Source organism: Leptidea sinapis, chromosome 19, assembly GCF_905404315.1.
Source record: "Leptidea sinapis chromosome 19, ilLepSina1.1, whole genome shotgun sequence".
Classification (NCBI taxonomy): Eukaryota; Metazoa; Arthropoda; class Insecta; order Lepidoptera; family Pieridae; genus Leptidea; species Leptidea sinapis.
In genome coordinates this window covers 3,093,675-3,117,565 of record NC_066283.1, presented here as the reverse complement: position 1 = coordinate 3,117,565, position 23,891 = coordinate 3,093,675, and the positions used below count along the sequence as shown (strand labels likewise).

At 37.2% G+C, this 23,891-nt stretch overlaps 2 protein-coding genes across 3 annotated transcripts in view; both read right to left on the bottom strand.

Moving 5' to 3' along the window:
- Positions 1-588: 588 nt before the first annotated feature.
- Positions 589-15,240, bottom strand: LOC126969925 (mannose-1-phosphate guanyltransferase alpha-B). Its single transcript, XM_050815561.1, has 9 exons — positions 15,060-15,240; positions 14,672-14,870; positions 14,039-14,207; positions 12,317-12,528; positions 9,102-9,192; positions 8,027-8,185; positions 6,803-6,923; positions 3,631-3,774; positions 589-2,621 (listed from the first exon to the last, which is right to left on the bottom strand). The coding sequence occupies exons 1-9, from the start codon at positions 15,097-15,099 to the stop codon at positions 2,521-2,523; spliced, it is 1,236 nt and encodes a 411-aa protein (XP_050671518.1). The 5' UTR covers positions 15,100-15,240; the 3' UTR covers positions 589-2,520.
- A 1,871-nt stretch (positions 15,241-17,111) lies between these two features.
- The window catches only part of LOC126969887 (vacuolar protein sorting-associated protein 35), a 35,530-nt gene continuing 28,750 nt past the window's right edge, over positions 17,112-23,891 (bottom strand). Inside the window, exons 15-18 of one of the 2 annotated variants that reach the window (XM_050815488.1) lie at positions 22,375-22,508; positions 20,845-21,018; positions 19,781-19,960; positions 17,112-17,937 (exon numbers count right to left, since the gene is read on the bottom strand). In XM_050815488.1, the coding sequence (XP_050671445.1) occupies positions 19,805-19,960; positions 20,845-21,018; positions 22,375-22,508 (464 nt within the window). In that variant the 3' untranslated portion in view covers positions 17,112-17,937; positions 19,781-19,804. The remainder of the gene's footprint in view (positions 17,938-19,780; positions 19,961-20,844; positions 21,019-22,374; positions 22,509-23,891) is intronic. The other variant, XM_050815487.1, reaches the window with a different exon arrangement.

Here is a 23,891-nt window from a genome sequence, read left to right as displayed (position 1 = left end):
GAGTATGTTTTTCGCAATGCCAACAATTAGATGACCAACTGAGGTGAGCAGGTGCGAGATATAATTTTTATTTTTTTTATAAAAATTTGTTACGAGACGAGCAGGACGTTCAGCTGATGGAAATTGATACGTCCTGCTTATTATAATTCAGTGCCGCTCAGGATTCTTGAAAAAAACCAAAAATTCTGAGCGGCACTATAACTGCACTCGTCACCTTGAGACATAAGATGTTAAGTCTCATTTGTCCAGTAATTTTACTAGCTACGGCGCCCTTCAGACCCAAACACAGTAATTTTTACACATTACTACTTCACGGCAGAAATAGGCGCCGTTGTGGTACCCATAATCTAGCCGGCAACCTGTGAAAAAAGCACCTCCCACTGGTTAATATTGAATGCTCATTGGTATCAGGTATCTCCATTCGTAGACAGTCGCTAAGCTTACCTATGGTTTTGTATAAGAATTGTGTTCCTAATATCTGAAAAGGTCGTTCTCCCTTTATTAGGCATCGAATGCGTTTAACGTTAATGATGTAACATAACACTAATTTAACATCTAATAAAATCAGCAAGAAATAAAACTTCATACTATATCAACAATTTTTAATTTAATATAATATTTATTATTTACACACATAACACAACAACTTGGAAGTTGATTAAGGTCTAAAATACCGCGAACATATCGGTATATGGCAAACCAAAACTCTCCGAATTACAAAATAGGACTGCACCTAGTCAAACAGATCAACAGGTCCATTTATGCAACTAAGCAATTGTACTAGCTACCCTATGGTCGGAAAAATTTTCGTCTATCACTCAGTATGGACTATTGTTAAAAATTGCAAAAACTATATTCATTCATACCACAGAACTAGTTTTATATTACATTTTTATATTTAGTTATGAGGTCTACCGAACGACAAACAAGTAAAACTTTTTAACATATACACTTAAGTAATCTTCTACCCTATAAAAGAACACAAGTTAAAATTATTATCCCTGCGCGCGTTGATAAAGGCATAGGCCGCCATCTTAGTGACGTCAGATGTTAGCAGTCCAGAGACAACAAAAATCACCAATCAAAACCGCTGACGTCACGCACACGTTAATACAATACGGTAACGACCCTGCTCACTGACCTGTATAAAAACCACTGGACAGGCTGTTCCATATATTGTTTTACAGCAAACGTCCAGAGAACAAATTTTGACGTATTTAATGCAAATGGCTGCGAAGCAGCGTACAATAATCTGAAGTATTTTTGCATTTTTAATTAATTTCGTTCGTTTTCTGTATTATTAATACTTCAAGAATCAACGCTCTAAACTACACATTTTTTTTTGTAAATAGTTTCCCACCATCTATCGATATTTCCTGAGGTTGTCATCACTAGTTTTAGTACCGCAGACCCTCGCTACATGGCCAACAGTGCCAAAATGGCGAATATCAAACAGGCACAAAAGCACTTTGACAGCCACCAGTCCAGTGGTATATAGTAGAGGTCAGTAACCCTGTTTGAACACGCGGGGTTATAATAAAAAAATTTGCAAATTATTCAATCAGTCGAGAATTACTATTATACAAATTCCATATCACTTTCTCTTAAATGGAGATATGGGCACAATGATCCTAAATGGCTGTTCTAAGGTGGATAAGCCAAATGACGCCGAAAAATTTTATATGAAACGTGATTACAATTAATTGTTTTTGAAAAAACAAACGTCATATGTGTTAGCCCTCCATTATCTTCAAACAATTTAACATTATTATCATAGTCACTGGTGGTTTTGGATTAAAAAAAATAAAACACACAAAAATAATATATTCATTTCACAATGTTATTATCTATAAATTTCTTTGGTACACAAACATGATATTTTTATTTCAAACTTGATCATTCAATTTAATGTTTATTTTATAGTTAAATCTGGTTTATAGATTAAATAGCTTTTATTACAATATCTACCATAATACACATTGAAAAATATATCGTTTTTTATTTAAATTTTATGGTTTAATTCGTGTTCTATCTAATCTTCCGTATATACAATATATCTTACATCATGATAAAAAAATTATGGTACTCACGGACGAGTAAAAAAAAGGACTCCGCGCCGTGATATTAGTAAGTGAAGCACCGTTATGCTAGTGTGTGTGCGGTAACGGGGGATACTACTTACACAATTTTTTCTCCCTTAAATAATCCTATATGGCCAAAAATACTTACATAGTATCGTTTTTACACTTTTTCACAACGCACAACGGCATTTTTAAAATATTTTATTGTGACGCAAACTGATCTGTCACAGACGATGACAATTCTCATAATGGCCGCCTATCGGCCTGTAGTAGTGAATGTGTGCGTGGGGCTATGTATTTACACACATTTTTGTACACGTTAATCGGCTTGTTTTGGTGCTACACTGTTATCTAAGGTGACGGAGTCCTTATTTTTTTTAAAGGCCGTGATGTTACTAAAATATCACAATCACATAAATCTTTCGAAGAGTTTGCAACACTATAAGATGATCTCATGTTTGTAGTTTCTATTTAGATGCTTATGCGGCAACACTATCGAGTTCAGAAGAATCGTTTCACCGGGTACCACAACTCCTGCACCTGAGAACCAAAGATCATAAAATGTTAGAAGATAACGTTTTGTAGAAGTATGGACTTATCGTAAGTACTCTGGGTTTTTTCTAAGTCTTATTTGATCTGATTAATAGTAATCAGTCATATAAGTACCTTATACTTCCAAATGTTCCTTTTTTATGACAATAATAGGTATAAAAGGCATTTATTTTCTCAAAATTGATTCCTTTAGAATTCTTTTTGATGTCATTTCTAATATACTAGATACTACTACCGCTTCGGAAACAAATGGCGCTCTGAGAGAGAAGAAACGGCGCAAGAAACTCTCCCAGCATTCTTTTTTGCACTATTTTCAAGAAAAATATACAATATTGTACAGAACATATCCCAGAAAATGTTCAAAATCATATCGTCCCTACCATCTGGATGGGTGGCGGTACTCCTCTGTGCGCTTTTCAATGAGCTTTCTTCCACGTACTACAAAGCTGTGGAATGAGCTTTCTTGTGCGTTGTTTCCGGGACGATACGACATGGGTACCTTCAAAAAAAGCGCGTACACCTTCCTTAAAGGCCGGCAACACTCCTGTCTGGTGTTGCAAGAGAATGTGGGCGGCGGTGATCACTTAACACCAGGTGACCCGTACGCTCGTTTGTCCTCCTTTATCCATAAAAAATAAAAATAAAATGTATTACGAAATTCAAAAAAATTGTTAAAAGTTACTTTAACATAAATGACTTTATTATGATAATAAGGGACGAGACGAACAGCTGATGGTTATTAATATGCCCTGCCGAAGCTGAAGCTGCACTATAATTGTGCTAGCCACCTTGAGACAAAATATGTTTTGTCTCATTTGCCCAGTAATTTCAATAGGTACGGCGCCCTTCACACTGAAACACTAATTGGTATGGTACCCATAATCTAGCCGGAATGTTGTGCAAAGGAGTCTCCTACAGGTATGCTCGTCCTGCTCATCTCGTTCCTTATTATTATAAAAAAAAATCCCATCACTCGACCATATTTTATCATTCTTACCCAATATGGTAATAGATGGGTTAAGTCTCCCGTCACTGTTGAATAGCGGCTGGTTGTCCATCTTAGCGAACGGTTTATTCGGATCTGGGTCCGATGGCGTTCCTTCTATACGAGACCACTCACCCACTGTTGCTTCTTGACCCACTAGAAAATATTAACAATCTCTTAATTATTGTCTGTCACATAATCTCAAAATTTGTAAAAATGGTTATTAGGTACTTTAACAGAATACATATAGACCAAGAGATCGTGGACCCCAGACCTACGTTATTTTATAAAAGCTAAAAGTTTGTCAGCGCATGCTCCCAACACAGGTAAGAACGATGGTCCATTATGGAGTTTTTGTTGTAGTGGCTTTGGCAGGTAAACGGTACTAAAGGTGTGTAAAATACCGATATAAATACATTAAATAATAAAGTGCGATTTTTAGTGTGCGATTACCTTCAGAATATTATTAAAAATCACATTAGGGGTCCACGGGCTCTTAGACCAATATTAATACATTTACAAATATACCCCCTTATTCATAATAGTCTGCTAACTTAAAGCATTGCTAATTCTCACTCTGTCTTATTCTATTGACCTAAGTCAGAATGAGAAAAAACACTCCTTAGCGGCTGTTTAAAGTTAGCGGACCATTATGAATAAGGGGGATAAGCTTTGCAAATTTGTAAGTAGCAGCAAAAATATGGAATAGAAAATCAATAAAATTAAAAAAAAAGTTTAATTTAACACTGAATCATTCTTTTACAACTTAATCCTTTTTACATTTATAAATAGATTTGATTAATCGTAATCCATATTTTTGCTGCTACGAAACAACAGGTATGAATTCTTTATGAAATGCCTTTTGTTGGACTTAAATTTTCCGAACATTTACAATTGTAATTTATATTTTTTTACACCATCAGAAAGTAGATATTTCAACGAACAAAAAGCCCCCAAACTTTTTGAAAAAAACTGATATTTTGACGCCAGAATTTTCGATTGAAAATTAGGGTGCTTTTTTGATATTAAGTTAAAATAAGGCGAAAAAATAAATATTTTAAATCAAATAAATTACAGTGTATTTGGGACATAATAAGGTAAGTTTTCACCAAATTTCGTAGAAAAAAATTTTTTTTGAAAAGATATAAATAAAAAACCAAAAACTTGGTTTTATGAATTTTTCACCTAAATTTTGAGGTTATGTGAAAAAAGTGTAAGTACAAAAGTTGTAGATCTCTTTATTACCTACAACTTTGCCAATTAACTTTTTGCCATAGGACTTGTAGTTTTGCCGGAAATCGAGATAAACCGTTTTTTACCCTAAAACACCCCCCCTTTTCCACTTCCCGACCTCAGATCGCCCGTAATTTATTTCTCCATTAATTTTTGTTATATTCTCGTCCTTTTCCAATTGGTTTCATCCTACTATTATTTTGTTTCACTTTTTATCATTTTCAAAGGCTTCGGCACTGGTCTAATATATACAATGCGGAATTCAAGCCAACGCCTTTATGATACAAATTAAATTTGAATTAAATTAAAGAATATTCTCAATTTGTTTCTTCTGTTTCCGGTTTGAAGCCAGTAACGTCAATTATGAATCGCCATTTTAACGCTCCGACCAATCAGGAGCAAGGATTTTCAAGTATACGCCGGAAGTGCATGATTTGGTACGCAAAATGAAATAACTGTGTATAAAAAGGCGAACAGCGCTTTCATTTTTAAATTTAGGTATTATATGTATTAAATATGTCAGCAATATTATATTAATTTATGTGTTAACAAGAGGCACCAACTTCGTGAACTGTCATAAGACATCCCAATGTTTGTAAATGGAAATCTAGTTTATATAAATACCTTAATTAGTTTAATTTTTAAAAAAAAATCTTAAAATTATTACTTCACTTCTATTTGTCCAAATATATATTTTCTCTTACGCTAGTTTTAAAATATTACTTATACCTTACTTCTACCTTATACTATTACCTTAAGCTAGTTTTAAAATCGCTATTATTGCTGTATTTTCATAATTATTAATTTATGCTAAACATGCTGAGTACACACCCTCGTGGAGTTGCAGCCTATCTTGTATTTAGCTGATATTTTTTTTTATTATGTATTTGTTGTAATTCTGTTGTGTGTACCTATTAAATAAATAAAATAAATTAATAATTGCATTTATTTAACTACTGTGTTAGTAATGTTATTTTATATAATTAGAAATAACTATAACAGCATATAATATTCAGATCTTTAGTTAACTTGATTCGTATAAGTTTAGTTGACACTACAGTAGTGCCAACTAACAGTTGGTAGCATCATCACGGTAGACGGTCGTGCCCTTATATAGGGCCAGAGCGCTAAGTTCGAGTAGGCATTACTTATTTTGAATTCTAAGGGGTAACGCTTCCCAAATTGTATTGAGTCAGTTATTATTATAATAATTATTAGTGGAAACTTAAATAGAGATATTTCAATTTTATTAAGCGCGTTTACTAGCGCGGCCTATCTACAGATAGAGATAAATTACTATCTTCTACTGTCAGTAATTAGCTGTCAATAATTTGAAGCTGTCCTATATTGGGACGCGTGAATTGCAATTTACATACAAACATCTATCGCTGGTAAGCTATACGTCGTCCCATTGACAGACAGCGTGTACGGATAAGGTGAGTTACCGTCGATAAGTTTATTGGGACAGAAAAGTCAACGATAGCTACGATTTTTATCTCAAGTTCTTAATTGAGATAAAAATCGTATATACAGGATCTACTTTACAATTGATAACCTGCTCAACCCCAATATTTGCATATTAGGAAATGGACTTGAGATGTCGCTCTTGTAAATGTAAACAATTTGTTATGTTTTTAAAGTGATAACCCTCACATCTATGATCAATACATAAATAAAATTAGAAAACAAAATTTTATGAACGATGCGGGACTCGAACCCACGACCTCTGGCGTTCCGTGCCAGTGCTCTACCAACTGATCCAACCGTTCAAGTGACGTATCGTCATACAATCTTGTATGCTTTGTTTAACTCTCAGGTTGCGGCTATCTCTTGATCTATCAACTGAATTTCCAACCTTCAGTCCCCATGTTCCCAACATTCAGTCTACTGAATATTGGGAACGACCGTAAATAACCAACCCCTCCAACAATTGTGTGTAATAACTACTCACCAACTGCATACATGACGAGCGAGTGGTCGTGTAAGGTGGCGTTGTTCAGAACTATCGACTCCTTGATCCGCACTCCGCCCCCCACCGTAACCCCGGCGCCGATAGACACGTTCGGACCTATCTGGCAGATACATCACGTCAAAATGCGAAACGACATTAGACTTTCACTTATAAGAGTAAGGGACGAGACAACCAGGACGTTTAGCTGATAATGCCTCTGCATTATCTGCGCTACCCTCATCCGACGATGTGCATGTGTTGTCGCACCAGAATAGCACCACTCTATCTTCTACTCCAGTGGGTATCGTAAGAGGCGACTAAGGGATACATAAAACGGTGGATGCTACTGCATCTTTTTGATAAGCATCAACTGCAATCGCCAACTCGCCTGCCAATCGTGGCGATTATAGCAAAACCTCACCAAAATGATATAATGATAATAGACAATCTATATTGCTAATAATGAATTCCTTTTTTTAATGAAAATAAGGGACGAGTCGTTCAGCTGATGGTATTTGATACCATCCCTACCCTTTACAATGCAGTGCCGCTCAGGATTCTTGAAATACCCAAAAATTCTGAGCGGCACTACAATTGCGCTCGTCACCTTGAGACATGAGATGTTAAGTCTCATTTGCCCGGGAATTTAACTAGCTACGGCGCCCTTCAGACCGAAACACCGTAATTCTTGAACATTACTGTTTTACGGCAGAAATAGGCGCCGTTGTGGTACCCATAATCTAGCCGGCATCTTGTGCAATGGAGTTACCGAACAGTAGCCGGAAAAAGTTGTATAAAATTGCATGTATCGAGTTTTAACGGCCAGCTAAATTACATAGTAGGTAAAACTGTCGTGCAATTTAAAAATGGAATGATCTTTTATCTTGGCTCCTAAGATTAGCAACCAAGGAGGTAACATATCAAAGTTTTAATTAAGACGAACCATATAGCCGAATGGTTAGTGACCCTGACTACTAAGGTAGAGGTCCCGCGTTCGAATCCCGGTAGGTGCAATAATTTATATGATGAATATGGATGTTTGTTTCCGAGTCATGGATGTTTATATGTATTTATGTATGTTTAAGTAAGTATATTGTATTAAATATATCGTTGTCTTGTACCCATAGTACAGGCTATGCCTAATTTGGGTCAAGATAATTTGTGTAAAAGTGTGTCAATATTATTATTATTATTAATTAATTATTACACATTTATTAAACTTACCACAGCAGTACTATCAACTACAGCTGTCGGGTGTATGTACACGTCTGGTATGATCGTACATGGAGATTTGCTGTACTTGTTTCGATGCAACTCAAGGTAGTGCCGGTTGGCGTAGATCGCCGAACCAGCCGTCTTCACTTGAGACCACCAATTTGTGCTCTGGAAGTTAGAAAAGACACTGTGTTTCTTGGATTTAGGATTAGTGTTAGTTATGAGAGGTGTAGTTACTGATCTACATAATGGCTTCGATTTGAATTAATAAATATTGATATTCTTATTATAGATATCACAAATCCATTGTATCCTTTTTAGGATCATCATCATCATCAGCCGGAAGACTTCCACTGCTGCCTGCACAAAGGCCTTCTCCAAACATTGCCACGACGATGTGTCCTGTGCTGCCCTCATCCAACGTATTCCGGTGCGTGGTCTCCATTCGAGGACTTTACTGCCCCAACGGGCACCTGTCCATCAAACTATGTGCCCTGCCCACTGCCACTTCAGTTTCGCAATAATTTGGGCTAAGTTGGTGACTTTGGTTCTCCTACGGATGTAGATCCTTTGTAAAATACGAAATAAATAATACCATAAGTTTCTCATTTATTCTACTAATACTACAAAATACTAAATAATATTGCGATTATTTCCAATGAAGTTTTCACTCCTGCCGTGCGGACTCTTTTCGGAGTTTTTTTTTCACTCATGGTTTTTTTTTATGGAATAGGAGGACAAACGAGAACACCAGAGGAATCACAAGAGCGTTGCCGGCATTTAAGGAAGGTGTACGCGCTTTTTTTGAAGGTACCCATGTCGCATCGTCCCGGAAACACCGCACAAGGAAGCTCATTCCACAGCTTCGTAGTACGAGGAAGAAAGCTCCTTGAAAACCGCACTGTGGAGGACCGCCACACATCCAGATGGTGGGGATGATATCCTAATTTGTGGCGTGTCGTGCGAAGGTGGAACTCGGCGGCAGGAATCAGATCTCTGCGAAATAAGGTACAGTCAGACCGAACAAAGAGTTTGGGTTCAACAAATTATTGTAATCTGTGAATGCCAAAACCACCAATCTTACCTGCATTGCAAACAGTTTGTTAGATCCAGCCAATGGTGAAAGCACATCTTGTTCCCATGAGATATAACCGGGGCTGACTTGGCCGTTTCCACTGAAATAATTTAATTTTTATTCAATTTAATTTTCATTATTTCTATTGTTTTGTTTAGTCTCCTTTGCTATTTAATTGAGTCATGTTTATATATAATTTTTAAATTATTACATGTAATTTTTTTTCAACTTTAATTGAATATTTTTAGAATAAAAATTATTTAATACTAAAAATATTTTAAGTTTAGAACATTAGTTATATTATTTTACTATAGTTGGTTCTAATACGTTGGTGGTAATACAAGGTAGTAAAACATATTTATTGGTTCTGTGTTTTCTTGTGAATTTTGTATTTGAGTGAATGAGTCTATGAGTTATCTTATATATAAGTATGCAAGTGTAAAGTTGAGTAATGTTCAATAGTTTCTTGACTGAAACCGAAATTCTATGCGGCATCACAATGATTACTAGAGACAATCCAATAAAAATAAGTTTTAAAAAGAATTTTGCTGATGACAATTCCATTTATAAATAAATCAATTAAAAAAAATTCAGTGTTGTTAGCCCAGCAGAAATAATTAAAACTTTCAGATCCTTAGAAATGAAAAAGACTGCTGATATATGGGGCATATCTGTAAAAATAATAAGTTCTGTTATTGACGTCATAGCACCATATCTAGCACTAGTTTTTAATAGCTGTATTGAACATGGCGTGTTTCCTGACCTTCTGAAGTATAGTAAAATTACACCAATATTTAAATCGGGACTCACTTCTGACCCCAATAACTATCGCCCTGTTTCGGTGTTGCCGACCCTTAGTAGAATTTTTGAAAAAAATTGTTGCCGACCCTTAGTAAAATTTTTGAAAAAATTATTTTAAGCCAAATGCTTACTCACTTTAACACTTATAAGTTACTTTATATAAAGCAATTTGGCTTTACTAGGGGACGCTCGACTACGAATGCAGGTGTTGAACTCATCAGGAATATTTTTGAGGCCTGGGAGGAATCACAGAATGCACTTGGTATCTTCTGTGATTTATCTAAGGCTTTTGATTGTGTTCAGCATTCAACGCTGCTCAGGAAGCTATGCCACTATAGTATAAGAGGATCTGCACTAGATCTTCTGATCTCATATTTAAATAATAGGACTCAGAGGGTCGAGGTGAATGGCAGGAGATCTCCTGGGACTCCTCTCGGTATGGGGGTAACGCAAGGGTCTATTCTTGGACCCTTCCTCTTCCTAATTTATATAAATGATCTACCTAACCTTGTAGAAAAAAAACACAAGGTGGTATTGTTTGCGGATGACACTTCACTTATATTCAAAGTGAAACGAAGGCAAGTTTTGTATGACGAAGTAAACAATGCTCTATCTGACATCGTGTACTGGTTTAGCGCCAATAACTTATTGTTAAATAATCATAAAACCAAATATATTAAATTCAACGCGCCAAATGTCAAAAATGTTGATGCGAATATTTTATTAAATGGAGAGGTGGTAAAACCAGTGGAATCTGCTATATTTCTTGGCATTACTCTTGATTCCAAATTGCAGTGGGGCCCCCATATTGAAGGATTGGCGAATAGGCTTAGTTCTGCAGGATATGCGGTTAAGAAAATTAGACGGTTAACTGACATAGATACGGCGAGATTAGTATACTTTAGTTATTTTCATAGTATTATGTCCTTTGGTATATTGTTATGCCGCAGTGCGGCCGATATTAATACTATATTTGTGCTGCAGAAGAGGGCTATTCGCGCGATATATAACCTAGGTCCTAAAGAATCATTAAGAGAAAAATTTAAAGAAATAAACATTTTGACTGTTGCTTCTCAATACATTTTCGATAATGTTTTGTATGTTCATAAGCACATTGAGGAATTTTCTAGAAACTGTGATATTCATAATGTTAACACGAGGAACAAACATAAACTTGTTATGCCTACTACTCGGTTGGGTCGAGTTAGTAAGTCTTTTGTTGGGCGATGTATATGCTTCTACAATATGATCCCAGAAAATGTACAGAAACTGTGTTACGAAATTGAAAAGAATTGTTAAAAAACGTTTGTGTGGGAAAGGTTAATAAAGCATAAACGATTTTCTTAATGACACCACGGACTGGGAATAAAGCGAACACCCTCAGGCTCTTTAATTATAGATGTTTATTGTACGATATTACATTGTAATCCATATTTTATATTAAAAAAAAAAAGCCCACTGAGTTTCTTGCGCCCATTCTTCTCAGGTCTGAGGCAGTCTCTTTTGAATGGGTGGTAGATTTTGACGTTCAATAAGTGATTTTAAATCCTATTTTGAATAAAAATATTTGAATTTGAATTTATAGTTGAAACTAACATCCAAGTACCTAACTATATACTGTAATACAGCCTATAATTAATTTTAGTATTATTTAACCAGCTTGGTAGATATTGGTTGATTTTTGTTGCATCACTTTATACATAACTAGCTGACCCGGCAAACGTTGTTTTGCCATATAAAGTATAATTCACGCGATAGTTTTATAAGTAATAAAATATTGCCTATATTATAGCCTGTACATCATTTTGTTCTATTGTCAATAGTTTTTGCAGCGCACGCAAAAATAGGTTTTCGATTTTACACCTTGTGTTACAAAATAGCAATTTTATTACGGATCCCTAATTTTGAAAAAAAAACATAGCCTATAGCCTTCCTCGATAAATGGACTACCCAACACTGAAAGAATCATTCAAATCGGACCAGTAGTACCAGAGATTAGCGCGTTCAAACAAACAAACAAACACTGCAGCCTTATAATATTAGTATTTTTTATTATACATTGCGATTGAAATTATATGTAAAGAGATGAGGCTGTAAAAGTAGATTTGAAAGAGTGGCAATGAGTTCCTTGCCACTTATTCTCATTAAAGCTCAACCTTTTCCGAATTGGTGTTAAATGTAAAAAGAAAACAAAACTTTTGACATTCATAAGAAATGTCAATTCATTGAACGATAAAGATATAAAAAGATACAAAGTTTATTTAAAACGTCAGAAGATGTATTATGGGTTATTTTTCCAACTTGGTGCGTAATTGTTTGTGAAGATTCCCTGGGTTCATTCTGTGGATCTCAGGTAAATAAAAAGGTATAATATATATACCTTATATAATATATATCATATAAGGTATAATAAAAAGCATTACCTATAAAATTCATCTTGCTTCCTCTGAAATGCATCGGCCATTACTGAGAACACTTGCAGCGAACACACATACACTCCACAGTTAATCAAAGTCGAGACATAGCTGTTTGGTTTCTCCACATAATGTGTCACTGCTTTAGTAGAAGCCTCTCGCACCATGCAACCGTAGAAGATTGCTTGCTGCCGTGTTGCTTCTGTTCCCATCATTGTTACCTAAAATTAAGAGAAAAATACATACATACATACATAAAATCACGCCTCTTTCCCGTAGGGGTAGGTACTTGTTTCCACTTGCTACGATCCTTACATACTTGTTTCGCGTTGTCCACTTTCATTATTCCTTTCATACATGCTCTCCGGTTTAGGGTACTCTTGACCTGGCCTTTTTTCAAGACATCCCTGATTTGATCTCGAAACATCCCGCCTAGGTCTACCACTTCCAACACTTTCACACTGGCCCTATACACTTTCTTTGTCAATCGTTCTTCATTCATTCTCTCTACATGTCCAAACCATCTCAGCATAGAAAAATACAGACATACAATACATACACATACTCAGAAGAGAAAAATACAATTTACTAATGTATATTTTAAACAAATGGTCACAGAAACTAGCCCAATGGTACCTGAGAGATGCTAAAGGAAAGAGAGGCGGACAGATACTAAGGTGGGAAGATGACATAAAGAAGGTTCCTGGACCAGTCTGGAGTAGAGAAGAGCGGGAGAGAGAGCACTGGAAGGTCCTAGAGGAGGCCTATGTCAGTGGACAAGCTAGATATACTGCTGAAAAATAGAGAAAATAAAAAAAATAAACATGTTACTACATCACTAATATCTAGAAATAAAGGCTATCTTTATCTTTAACGTATATTTTAATTGATATTGAATTCTATTTATCATACAAATGATTGTATCTAACATAATTCAACTTGTGATTTTATCAAGAGGAAACAGAGAAAACTCAGAGATTATTACAAATCCTATTGAAATAAAGATATTTTCATGCTTTTGCTATTTATGCTTCTGGAAACTGCAAGTGTGAACAACACAAAGCTAATATTATGTTGTTCATATTAGATTTAAGACAGTGAATAATTATTTTACGGTGTAACTGGGAACCGAGTACTCTGCACAACTGAGACGCTTATGATATGGTATGGGCATTTTAATAGACTTCTCGGGTGTAACTATATGAAGCAAGTTCTCTGTACAGCTAAAGCCTTGTTTTAGAGGCATAGATTTAATCAATGAAAAGTCTTGGTTTAATAATAAAGCTATTTATACCTATTTTATGGTATTGGATTCAATTAGGATTACCAGCCCCATGTCTGATTCAGATGTTACAGAAAACATCTACTATATACTTATCTTGATCTTACGGGGCTGCTGCGACTGCCACAGACAGTAAGTGTAGCAAATATGTAGGTCTCAGTGACTCATACATCTTTGTGCCATTTAGTGTCGAGACGCTTGGCCCGTGGGGCCCAGAGGCTCGGATAATGTACAAAGTACTATATTTGCGCCTCAACAAGGCTACTGGAAACCCAAGTGCTGGCATCTATTTCGGTCAACAGATCAACCTAGCTATAACTTGGAAATGCTGCCAGTATTCTTGGTACACTTCCACATAATGATAGTTTCAATTTTATGTAGTCATATTGGTAAGTATAGTTATAAGATTTGTTTTGTTTGAATTAATACATCTTGATCTTTGATCTTACCAATGCATTTGGTCTTTCTTCATGAAACTTCCACAGTTCCCGAAGTGGAAAATCAGCACATACATCTCCATTTAAAAGGAAGAATGCAACTGGATTTCCGGCACGAACCTGATCTCTGAAGTGATATAGACCACCTCCCGTGCCAAGAGGTGTAAACTCTTGCAGATACCTGTTGCAGATGAAAATTAAATATTATCTACTTCTCTATAGTCCAAAAAATAATTTAGTTTATTCTCAAGCTGTAGCAGAGTAATTCTGATATAATATGAAGAGTGTGGGTCACAAAACCCAACAGAAAAAAGAAGCAATAGATGTACAGAAACCACCATTATTATATATAATATGGTCTCTATCACACATGTACAGTAATATTCATCAAGGAACAGTCTCTCATAGTTACTATTTGCCATGGTGTTCCCAGCTCTACATGATTATAGTCTATACAAAAAGTATGCACAACCAACTCAATTCATGCTAAAACTTTAGGCTACTAGAGGCTTAACTCTCAGGTAACAAAGCACCATGTATGATTTTGACATCAGTGAGTATATTAATCACAAGCTTGTATACCTTTATAGTCCAAAAATAAGCAGCATTATCAGCTACATTGAATAAAAATTTGGTAACAATTACCTTATGATCATTGTATACTCTTTCTGCATATCAGTGATAAACTGTCCCATTGTTGATGCTGAATAAGATCCTATGATTAATATCTCTTTGCATTCTTCTAAGTTCGCACACGCGGCGATATGATGCTGTATTAAAGGTAAGCCAGCTATTGGAAACAGTGGTTTCGGAGTATCTAATGATAGTGGTCGAAAGCGAGTGCCTGAAATTAATCGAAAAGTTGGAACGTATACTGTATATTATAATTTGTCCTCAAAAAAGAACTAAAATAATTATTATACAAATCAAGATATGTACTAAATAATATCACACGATTGAAGCACAAAAAGCAGTAATTAACATTAAAAAATAGATAAAATAACGATAAAGATGACGTCGACTAAAATTGTACCTTTTTGTGGCCCACCAATAAGTATTACAGCTTTCAACATATTGATGGCCTATTTACAATATACCAAAACACTAATAAGAAATTAATCAACAAAGATCAAAAAATACTTAGAGGACTTCTTGCTTGTTTATTTTAAATTAACATCGAAAGTGGAAACAAACATAAACACTGTACATAGGTACTACATGTACAATTGTACAGTTGTACACCAAGCACAGCCGGCGTAGATGCCAATGTCAATTGTCAATAATGTCACAATTATTTTTTAATTTACTTAGTGGTTTATCTACTGTCTTCAACGTAGATAGAAGATGAACAACTTCTATCTATTCTATTTCAAATGTAAATAGCACTGACCTCTACTATTAATACAGGTCAGTGGTAAATAGTGATTCTAGTAACACATAATACGATGGATGTTTTAATGAATAAAGAACTGATTGGAAGTAATTACGATAATTTTATTTATAATATAAAATAAATACAGGATCGAAACATTCAGTTCGTTCAGACGGGTGTCACACCAAACTTTTGAAAATTACATCGTTCACCAAGAAGGTGCGTAGGCTAAAGGCTGCCTTCTTAACATCCCGTCTTGTTTTGGATAAGGCTAAGCGTAAAGGAATGCTCAGCTCTTTTATCCGGGGCTTGAATAGCGGTTTGGTTAGGTAGTCGTCGAGCTGTTCCACTGCATTTACTTTAAGGACCTTAAGGCTTCCTGTACTCACACACTCACGTACAAAGAAATGTCGTATCTGAATGTGCTTCGTCCTCTGGTGCCTTTCATAAAGTGAGTCATGGACTAAACATATCGCAGACTCACTGTCTAGATACAAGTTCTGCATAAACTTCAGTCACTTCCCCAGTCACCATAAACTTCAGAATTCTCTTTAGCCATATGACCTCCTGGCCGTTTCGCTGGCTACCACTATCTCCGCCCCTTCCTTTGCCAGGCGTTTGCTCCTTTTAAATATATATCCTTTAGACCATTCCATCACTATAGCTTTTGATACATCTATTTGTTGCAGTGTAATATAGGAATGTTGTTACGTATGGTATGTATTGGTATGTACCATAATTAATGGTGCCTTGTATGTAACAAAATATCCTCTTCACTCTCACACATCTTCGGGATTAGGATTGTCTAATTTTCTTGAGACAACGCTAACAGCGTAAGCTATGTCCCAACAGCTAAATAAGAAATTGCACGGAGCCTGCTTCAAACCATATAGACTCCTTTTTTCAAACCCCTTGATTCTAGATATGGCGTTCTAATCGATATTTCAAGGAACATTCAGTTCCGTGGTCACACAGAGAAAATGGCCTCTAAAAAACTTGGTGTACTCAGTAAGGCGAGACAGTACCTACTTCACTACAAGCCAACGCCAGCAGCACGGATTCTACCCGCATCATGTCGACGTATGGCATTCTAAAACCGCGCGATTTACGAGAAATTTCTTGTCTCGCACAGCCTCTTTACGCAATCAATCGATTACCGGCTGCAGTTTTCCCCACTTCCAGGGACTTACGAGGCAAGGAAGACCTTTAAGCTTAGAGCATTTACCCAACTTAAAGACGGGCAACGGTCCACGGGCAAATGCCTCATCACTTCCCACCATGTGAGTCTCTTGGCCGTTTGCCCCATTTATAATAAGATACATAATAGCTTTAGGAGTAAATTGATACACTTTTATGATAAAGTCCTAGCCACATTTCAGGCATTATCTATAAATAAATTTAAATGTTTTATTAAAAATGGCTCTATCGTAAATCCTACTTCTCCACAGCTGAATATCTAAGTAATCAGACAGACTGGGACTAAATTATGTTTATTTGAACAATATTGTATATTAATTAATTAAAAAAGAGCGGGATAAAGAATGCTGGGAGAAATTCTTGCGCCGCTTCTTCTCTATCAGATTAATTTTGAGAAAAATAAATGCCTTTTATTAAAAAACGGTGCATTAACTACACGTAATGTGTAGTTAATACTGTAGTTACACTTAACTAGAAATAAGTTATATGAAGGTAAAAAAATGAATAAAAATACAATTCTTATATAAAACATTTATTTCACTAAATATAATATTCTTATAATAAATTTCAACAGCTTATGCGCTATATTTTCACATTATTAATTTAATCTCTCTCACACAAATGAAATCCATATATCTTACATAGTGTACCATAATATAAAAATCTTAGATACGCGTAGACATAGAATACAAAATGGCAGATATCCCTCATTACAAATTTCATCTATAAAATAATAACGAAAAATAATATACGTTGATTTCATATAATGTTAATTACAGTGACGTACAACAAACAACTAGTCTCACAATCACGCTCAAAAACTGTTTATAGCAAAACTCTGCCTACGCGTCTAATAGGCAGAGTTTTCATTCCGTTGTGTTATGACCGCGCTTTGAATACAACGCCACACAATGACAAAGTGTTCAGTGAAAAACAATACAATTAACGGCATACCGAAATATAAAAAGGATGGAGTGACGAATTTCAGGTAAGTGGCTCTTTAAATTAACAAAATTGTGGAACTGACTTCACGTTTTTAATAATTTTGCTAAAAAATTAAATTTTAAATGTTCTTGTCTCGTGATCGCGTCCATCTCGCGCGTGTAGTAGTGTTACTACTTCTATTAAGCGTATACAATAGACTTTGAACCTTACTGCCACGAAATAAGGATGATAATTTGAATGAATGTTTTAATGTCTATATAACTTAATGTTAATAGGCGATTGGGAATCTATTTGTTTATTGTACGTCAATGGTTAAATATATATAATATACTAGGGTGTTAAGGTGCTGTTATCATAGAGACGTACGCCTCAACACCACATCCCACAGTCCTCGATTCTGAAATAGTAAAAAAAATTGTCAAATATTCGATCTTTCAATATCGTGCGTTTTATCCGTCACCTGGACAGCAAAGCCAAACTGGCTCCGAAGAAATTAGGGGTCATAAAAATAGTACAGCACATTCTAGCGCTCTACAAAGCGCAGTATATATGTGGGGTATTACTACCATCCGTGGTACCCCCAGTATCAGTTCACATTGCTAGAATTGTCAGTGATGCTTAAGAGTTTAAGACCACATGACAGAAGATGAAAATTGCATTAAGGCGATATACAACATTTATTTATTCATAATAAAGTAATAAAATTTAAAATATACATATCGACGCAAATACTACAACACGAATTGAAAACACGTGCACGTGCACCGAGCCCCATAAATACGGCCGCATTTCAAAACACGTGCAGTAGCACAGGTCATAAATACAGCCGCACGGTCGACACTTCAGTCACACTCTCTGTCTGACAGACTGACAACTGACAGACTGACCGACTAAGCTACGAGCTAAGGCACAAAAAAAAAATCGTTGTGCCCCAAGCAAGTAGCGACGACTCCAACTATAACCAACTGACTCTCCCAACGTCTTGGGAGAAGAAGTGCCAGGGTATAGGGCCCCGCCCTGACACCCTCCTTCCGCCCTCACACAGGGGGTGAGAAGAAAACTCGACGACACTTCAGTCAGTCGTGCTCGGGCTTTCGTAGGGACGTCGTAACGCTGCCCGTTGAATAAACGAAAGTAATAAAATACCTACTCGTGTAGTTTTCTTTAAAAGAACCAATGAGTGATCTTCAGCAAGATAGCAATTGTGATGTCAACAGTAATGACATCACACCTTTTAAAAACAATACAGAGGTTCTTTCCTCGTCATACATAACTTTAAAAGAACCAATGAGTGATCTTCAGCAAGATAGCAATTGTGATGTCAACAGTAATGACGTCACACCTTTTAAAAACAATACAGAGGTTCTTTCCTCGTCATACATAATATCTATAATTCTGCATACATATTTTGCTCTGACTGATCGCAATCACGTAGTAAGATGATCCGACTACGTGAAAGAGCATAACCATTTCCGTTCCGAGACACAGTATGCCTCAGACCGGCGCGATTTTGGCACTCGGGCAGCGTTTTGTCAATGCGTATTATTTTACGTGCAGCAATAGATTGCTTATAATTAGGATGATTTGAGTGAATGTATCAAAAAGCTATTGAAACAAGCTATAAGACCATGCAAAATAAACCATCTGATAAACAAAATAAGGGTCAGAATTTGGTGAGGGTGTAGGGTGCCATACGGCACATTCGGGTTTGGTGTAACTGTATCTAGTGCCCTGGGGCACTAGATACAGTTACCCATTTGGGAAGGTTAAATAACCGAGCGTGACAGTGTCTCATTCAATACTCACAAAATAAAATGCTCGGCGTATCAAAAAAAAATGTCACTGCATCTGTACGTGTGTTCAAAAAAGTGTACTTTTTTTATGGAATAGGAGGACAAACGAGCGTACGGGTCACCTGGTGTTAAGTGATCACCGCCGCCCACATTCTCTTGCAACACCAGAGAAATCACAGGAGCGTTGCCGGCCTTTAAGGACGGTGTACGCGCTGCTTTTGAAGGTACCCATGTCGTATCGTCCCGGAAACACCGCACAAGGAAGCTCATTTCACAGCTTTGTAGTACGTGGAAGAAAGTTCCTTTAAAACCGCACTGTGGAGGACCGCCACACATCCAGATGGTGGGGATGATATGAAGGTGGAATTCGGCGGCAGGAATCAGGTTAAACAGCTGTTCGGAACACTCCCCGTGATAAATGACACACAGACACAGATCCAGCCGTACCGTACTACCGTGTAGTGGTCACACCTATGAGAGCCCCAGACTGTCGCCAGCCACCCCGGGGTCGCTGCCGTCCGCTCTATTCTTGAGATGCTGCAGCGTGTTGTGGAAATGCCTCGTGGTCCGCTCCAACTCTTCGCACTGGTCAAGGTTTGCCAGCTCCTCGCGAATCTTTTGTATTATCTAAACAAAATTTAAACTCAATATGAATTATTATTTTTAAGATTCCGCTTAGTGCATTATATATTAGTAAAAGTTGTTTGACTTGAAGTTAACCGTGTATGTTATTTAGAATAAAGGAAATATGTCTAGGATAGCTTCCATGTCCTTCACAGGAATACATGGAGGTAACAAATTGAGATTATCACCAGATATTTCTTTTATGGAAGAGGACAGACGAGGTTAAGTGATTACACTCTCTTGCAACACTAGAAGAATCACAGGATTATTTGCGGCCTTTTACGCAGGTTTGTGCGCTTTTAATGCATAATTTTAACGTCACCATGTCGTATCATTCTGAAACACTGAGAAAAGAAGATCATTCCATAATTTGTTTGTGCGTGAAAGCAAGTACAGTTATCAGGTAACTGAATCTATCGTATGCCATTTTGCGTGTACATCTGTGTGCGTGTACGTTGGTGCATGCGTGTACGTTGGTGCGTGCGTGTACGTCGCCGCATGCGTGTACGTTGGTGCGTGCATGTACGTTGGTGCGTGCGTGTACGTTGGTCCGTGCGTGTACGTTGGTGCGTGCATGTACGTTGGTGCGTGCGTGTACGTTGGTGCGTGCGTGTACGTTGGTCCGTGTGTGTACGTTGGTGCGTGCGTGTACGTTGGTCCGTGCGTGTACGTTGGTGCATGCGTGTACGTTGGTGCGTACGTGTACGTTGCCGCATGCATGTACGTTGGTGCGTGCATGTACGTTGGTGCGTGCGTGTACGTTGGTCCGTGCGTGTACGTTGGTGCGTGCGTGTACGTTGGTGCGTGCATGTACGTTGGTGCGTGCGTGTACGTTGGTCCGTGCGTGTACGTTGCCGCGTGCATGTACGGTCGTGCGTGATAGTTACCGCTTCGATGAGATTGGCGGTGAGCGCAGGGTTGCCTCTCTCCCGCAGTAGAGCATAACGGCCCAGTAGTTCAGCCAGCAGTTGCGCCTGAACACCGCCGTCCATGCACTGTTGAGCGACCCTCGCCGCCTTCTTCAGGCACTCTAGCGCCCGAGAAGCCTCATTTAGTGGCCACTAGAAAGATATTTTGTACACCGTTACTTAAAAAAAACTGGTTTATCAGCTCTATTATCTACTGAAAAGCACATCTCTTCGAATGGGTGGTATGCTACAAGAAGTGGTGAAATCAAAGATTGGATGAAACATAAATTAATATGAATACTGCCATCCACAACCTAAGCGTAAGATTCTTTATTTAACTTGAAAACGGCTGTTTTTTTAGTACATTTCAAACCGTTAGATGGAGCCACAGAGAGGAAAATTAAAACGCGCGAAAAAATAATAACAATATCTCAAAGATGTTCTTTTGTCGGAATAACTTCCCTAATTAGACATCAAATTTAACGCTCTTTCCAATTAAAGTTTTAAAAGCCACGACTTTAAAAATATACAGATATTCTAGAATAATGGATTTTCCAATAAAAAATATGAAAAATAAACTATCTATTGTCAGTATAATCAACTAATTTATAAAATTGTTCATTCAGATTATGCGCGTTTTGTTAGATTGTAAAAGCATATAGATCACCCAACAAAAGACTTACTAACTCGACTTAATCGGGTAGTAAAAAGTTAATGTTTATTCTCGGTGTTAAAATAATGATTATCACAGTTTCTAGAAAACTCGCTAATATGCTTTTGAACACACATAACATTGCCAAGAATATATTAGGATGAATGTTTATTTCTTTATTTTTCTCTTAATGAGCAGGAGGAGTATACCAGTGGGAGGCTGCTTTGCACAGGATGCCGGCTAGATTATGGGTACCACAACGGCGCCTGTTTTTGCCGCGAAGCAGTAATGTGTAAACATTACTGTGGTTCGGTCTGAAGGGCGTAGCTAGTGAAATTACTGGGCAAATGAGACGTAACATCTTATGTCTCAGATTACCGCTCAGAACTATTGGGTTTTTCAAGAATCCTGAGCGGCACTGCATTGTTAAGGGTAGGGCGTATCAAATACCATCAGCTGAACGTCCTGCTAGTCTCGTCCCTTATTTTCATTAAAAAAAGGAATTTATCAATAGCAATATAGATTTTAGCAATATAGCTATTATCATTATATCATTTTGGTGAGGTTTTGCTATACATAATTGCCACGATTGGCAGGCGAGTTGGCGATTGCAGTATATGTTGATGCTTCTCGGAAGGATGCAGCAGCATCCTCCGTCCTATGTATCCCTTAGTCGCCTCTTACGATACCCACTGGAGTAGGAGATGGGTGTGAGAGTAGAGTGGTGCTGTGGTGTGATGAGGGTAGCGATCTTTGTCAAGCAGTGCACGTCTTCCAGCTGATATGACGATGCTGATGAATATTGACAAAATTCTATAAAAAAAAAGTGTGAGAAAAGGACGCTTCAGTCACAGTACCTGTTTCCCGTCTTTTGGCGGCTTCCAGAAGAGATGAGCGCACAGAGCTACGGCGCGCGACTGGTCCGGCTTCTTGAGAAGTTTGCTGGCCGCAAGTGCGCATTGTGTACGTAAAGGTTCTGCGTTCTCGGCACCTGTACATATAATGTCAAATTTGAAAAATAAAACGCGCGACTTTAATGCCAGTCAGCGACGCAAAAGGTTGAGCTTTAATGAGAAGAAGTGGCAAGAAACTCGTTGCCACTCTTCTAGATCACCATTTACAGCTTCATCGTTCTACAAATCATTGCAATTGCTATTAATGTAAAGCAATGTAACAAAAACATTTTTTTTATATAAGAGGGCGCAAACGTCCAACAGGCTCACGGGATGGGGAGAGGTGAGGCAACCGCCCATGGACATCCGCAACAACAGGTGTGTCAAGAAATGCGTTGCCGGCCTTTAAGGTGGAAGTATGCTTTTTTCTAGAAGGTCCCTAAGTGGTACGTTTTCGGTAAAACCGCAGCCGGTAATTGATTCCACAAAGTGGCTGTGCGAGGCAAGAAATTTCTTGCAAAACGCGCGGTTTTGGAATGCCAGACGTCAACGTGATGCGCGTGGTACTTTGCACGTCATGTCCGGTGGTGGAATTCGGCCGCTGAAATCAACCCGAACAGCTCCTCTGAGCACTCCACGTGGTAAATGCGGTAGATTGTAGAAGATGCAGAGAGAACCCACATCTCTACGCAACGCCAAAGTATCAAGCCGATCGGAGATGACTTGATCGTCGATGATTCGAGCCACTCTTCGTTGTATGCGGCCAAATGGATGATGCTTAAACGTCAAATACTCAATCCCTTACACGAGTTGGGGGTTGTGACGACGAAATTATACACTAATTAATCTATACTCATATTATAAAGCTGCAGTGTTTGTTTGTTTGTTTGAACGCGCTAATCTCTGGTACTACTGGTCCGATTTGAATGATTCTTTCAGTGTTGGGTAGTCCATTTATTGAGGAAGGCTATAGGCTATGTTTTTTTTTTTTCAAAATTAGGGATCCGTAATAAAATTGCTATTTTGTAACACAAGATGTAAAATCGAAAACCTATTTTTGCGTGTGCTGCAAAAACTATTGACAATAGAACAAAATTATGTACAGGCTATAATATAGGCAATATTTTATTACTTATAAAACTATCGCGTGAATTATACTTTATATGGCAAAACAACGTTTGCCGGGTCAGCTAGTGTTAAAATAAAACTGTAATAATAAATTTAATATAGAAAATTTATTGAAATAGGCGTTACTTTGCGGAAATCCATAATTATACAAATGATTTAAGTTTTCTTTACTGCTAATTCCGCCAATATTTGTCTTTAAAACAATTCGACACGTGTTTCGCCTCAGGAAGTGTTGTCTCGCCAAAATCTGGCAAGAGACTCTAGATATACACGATGCCTCGTGTAGAGGCGAAACACGTGTCAAATTGTTTTAAAGACAAATATTGGCGGAATTAACACTAAATAAAACTTAA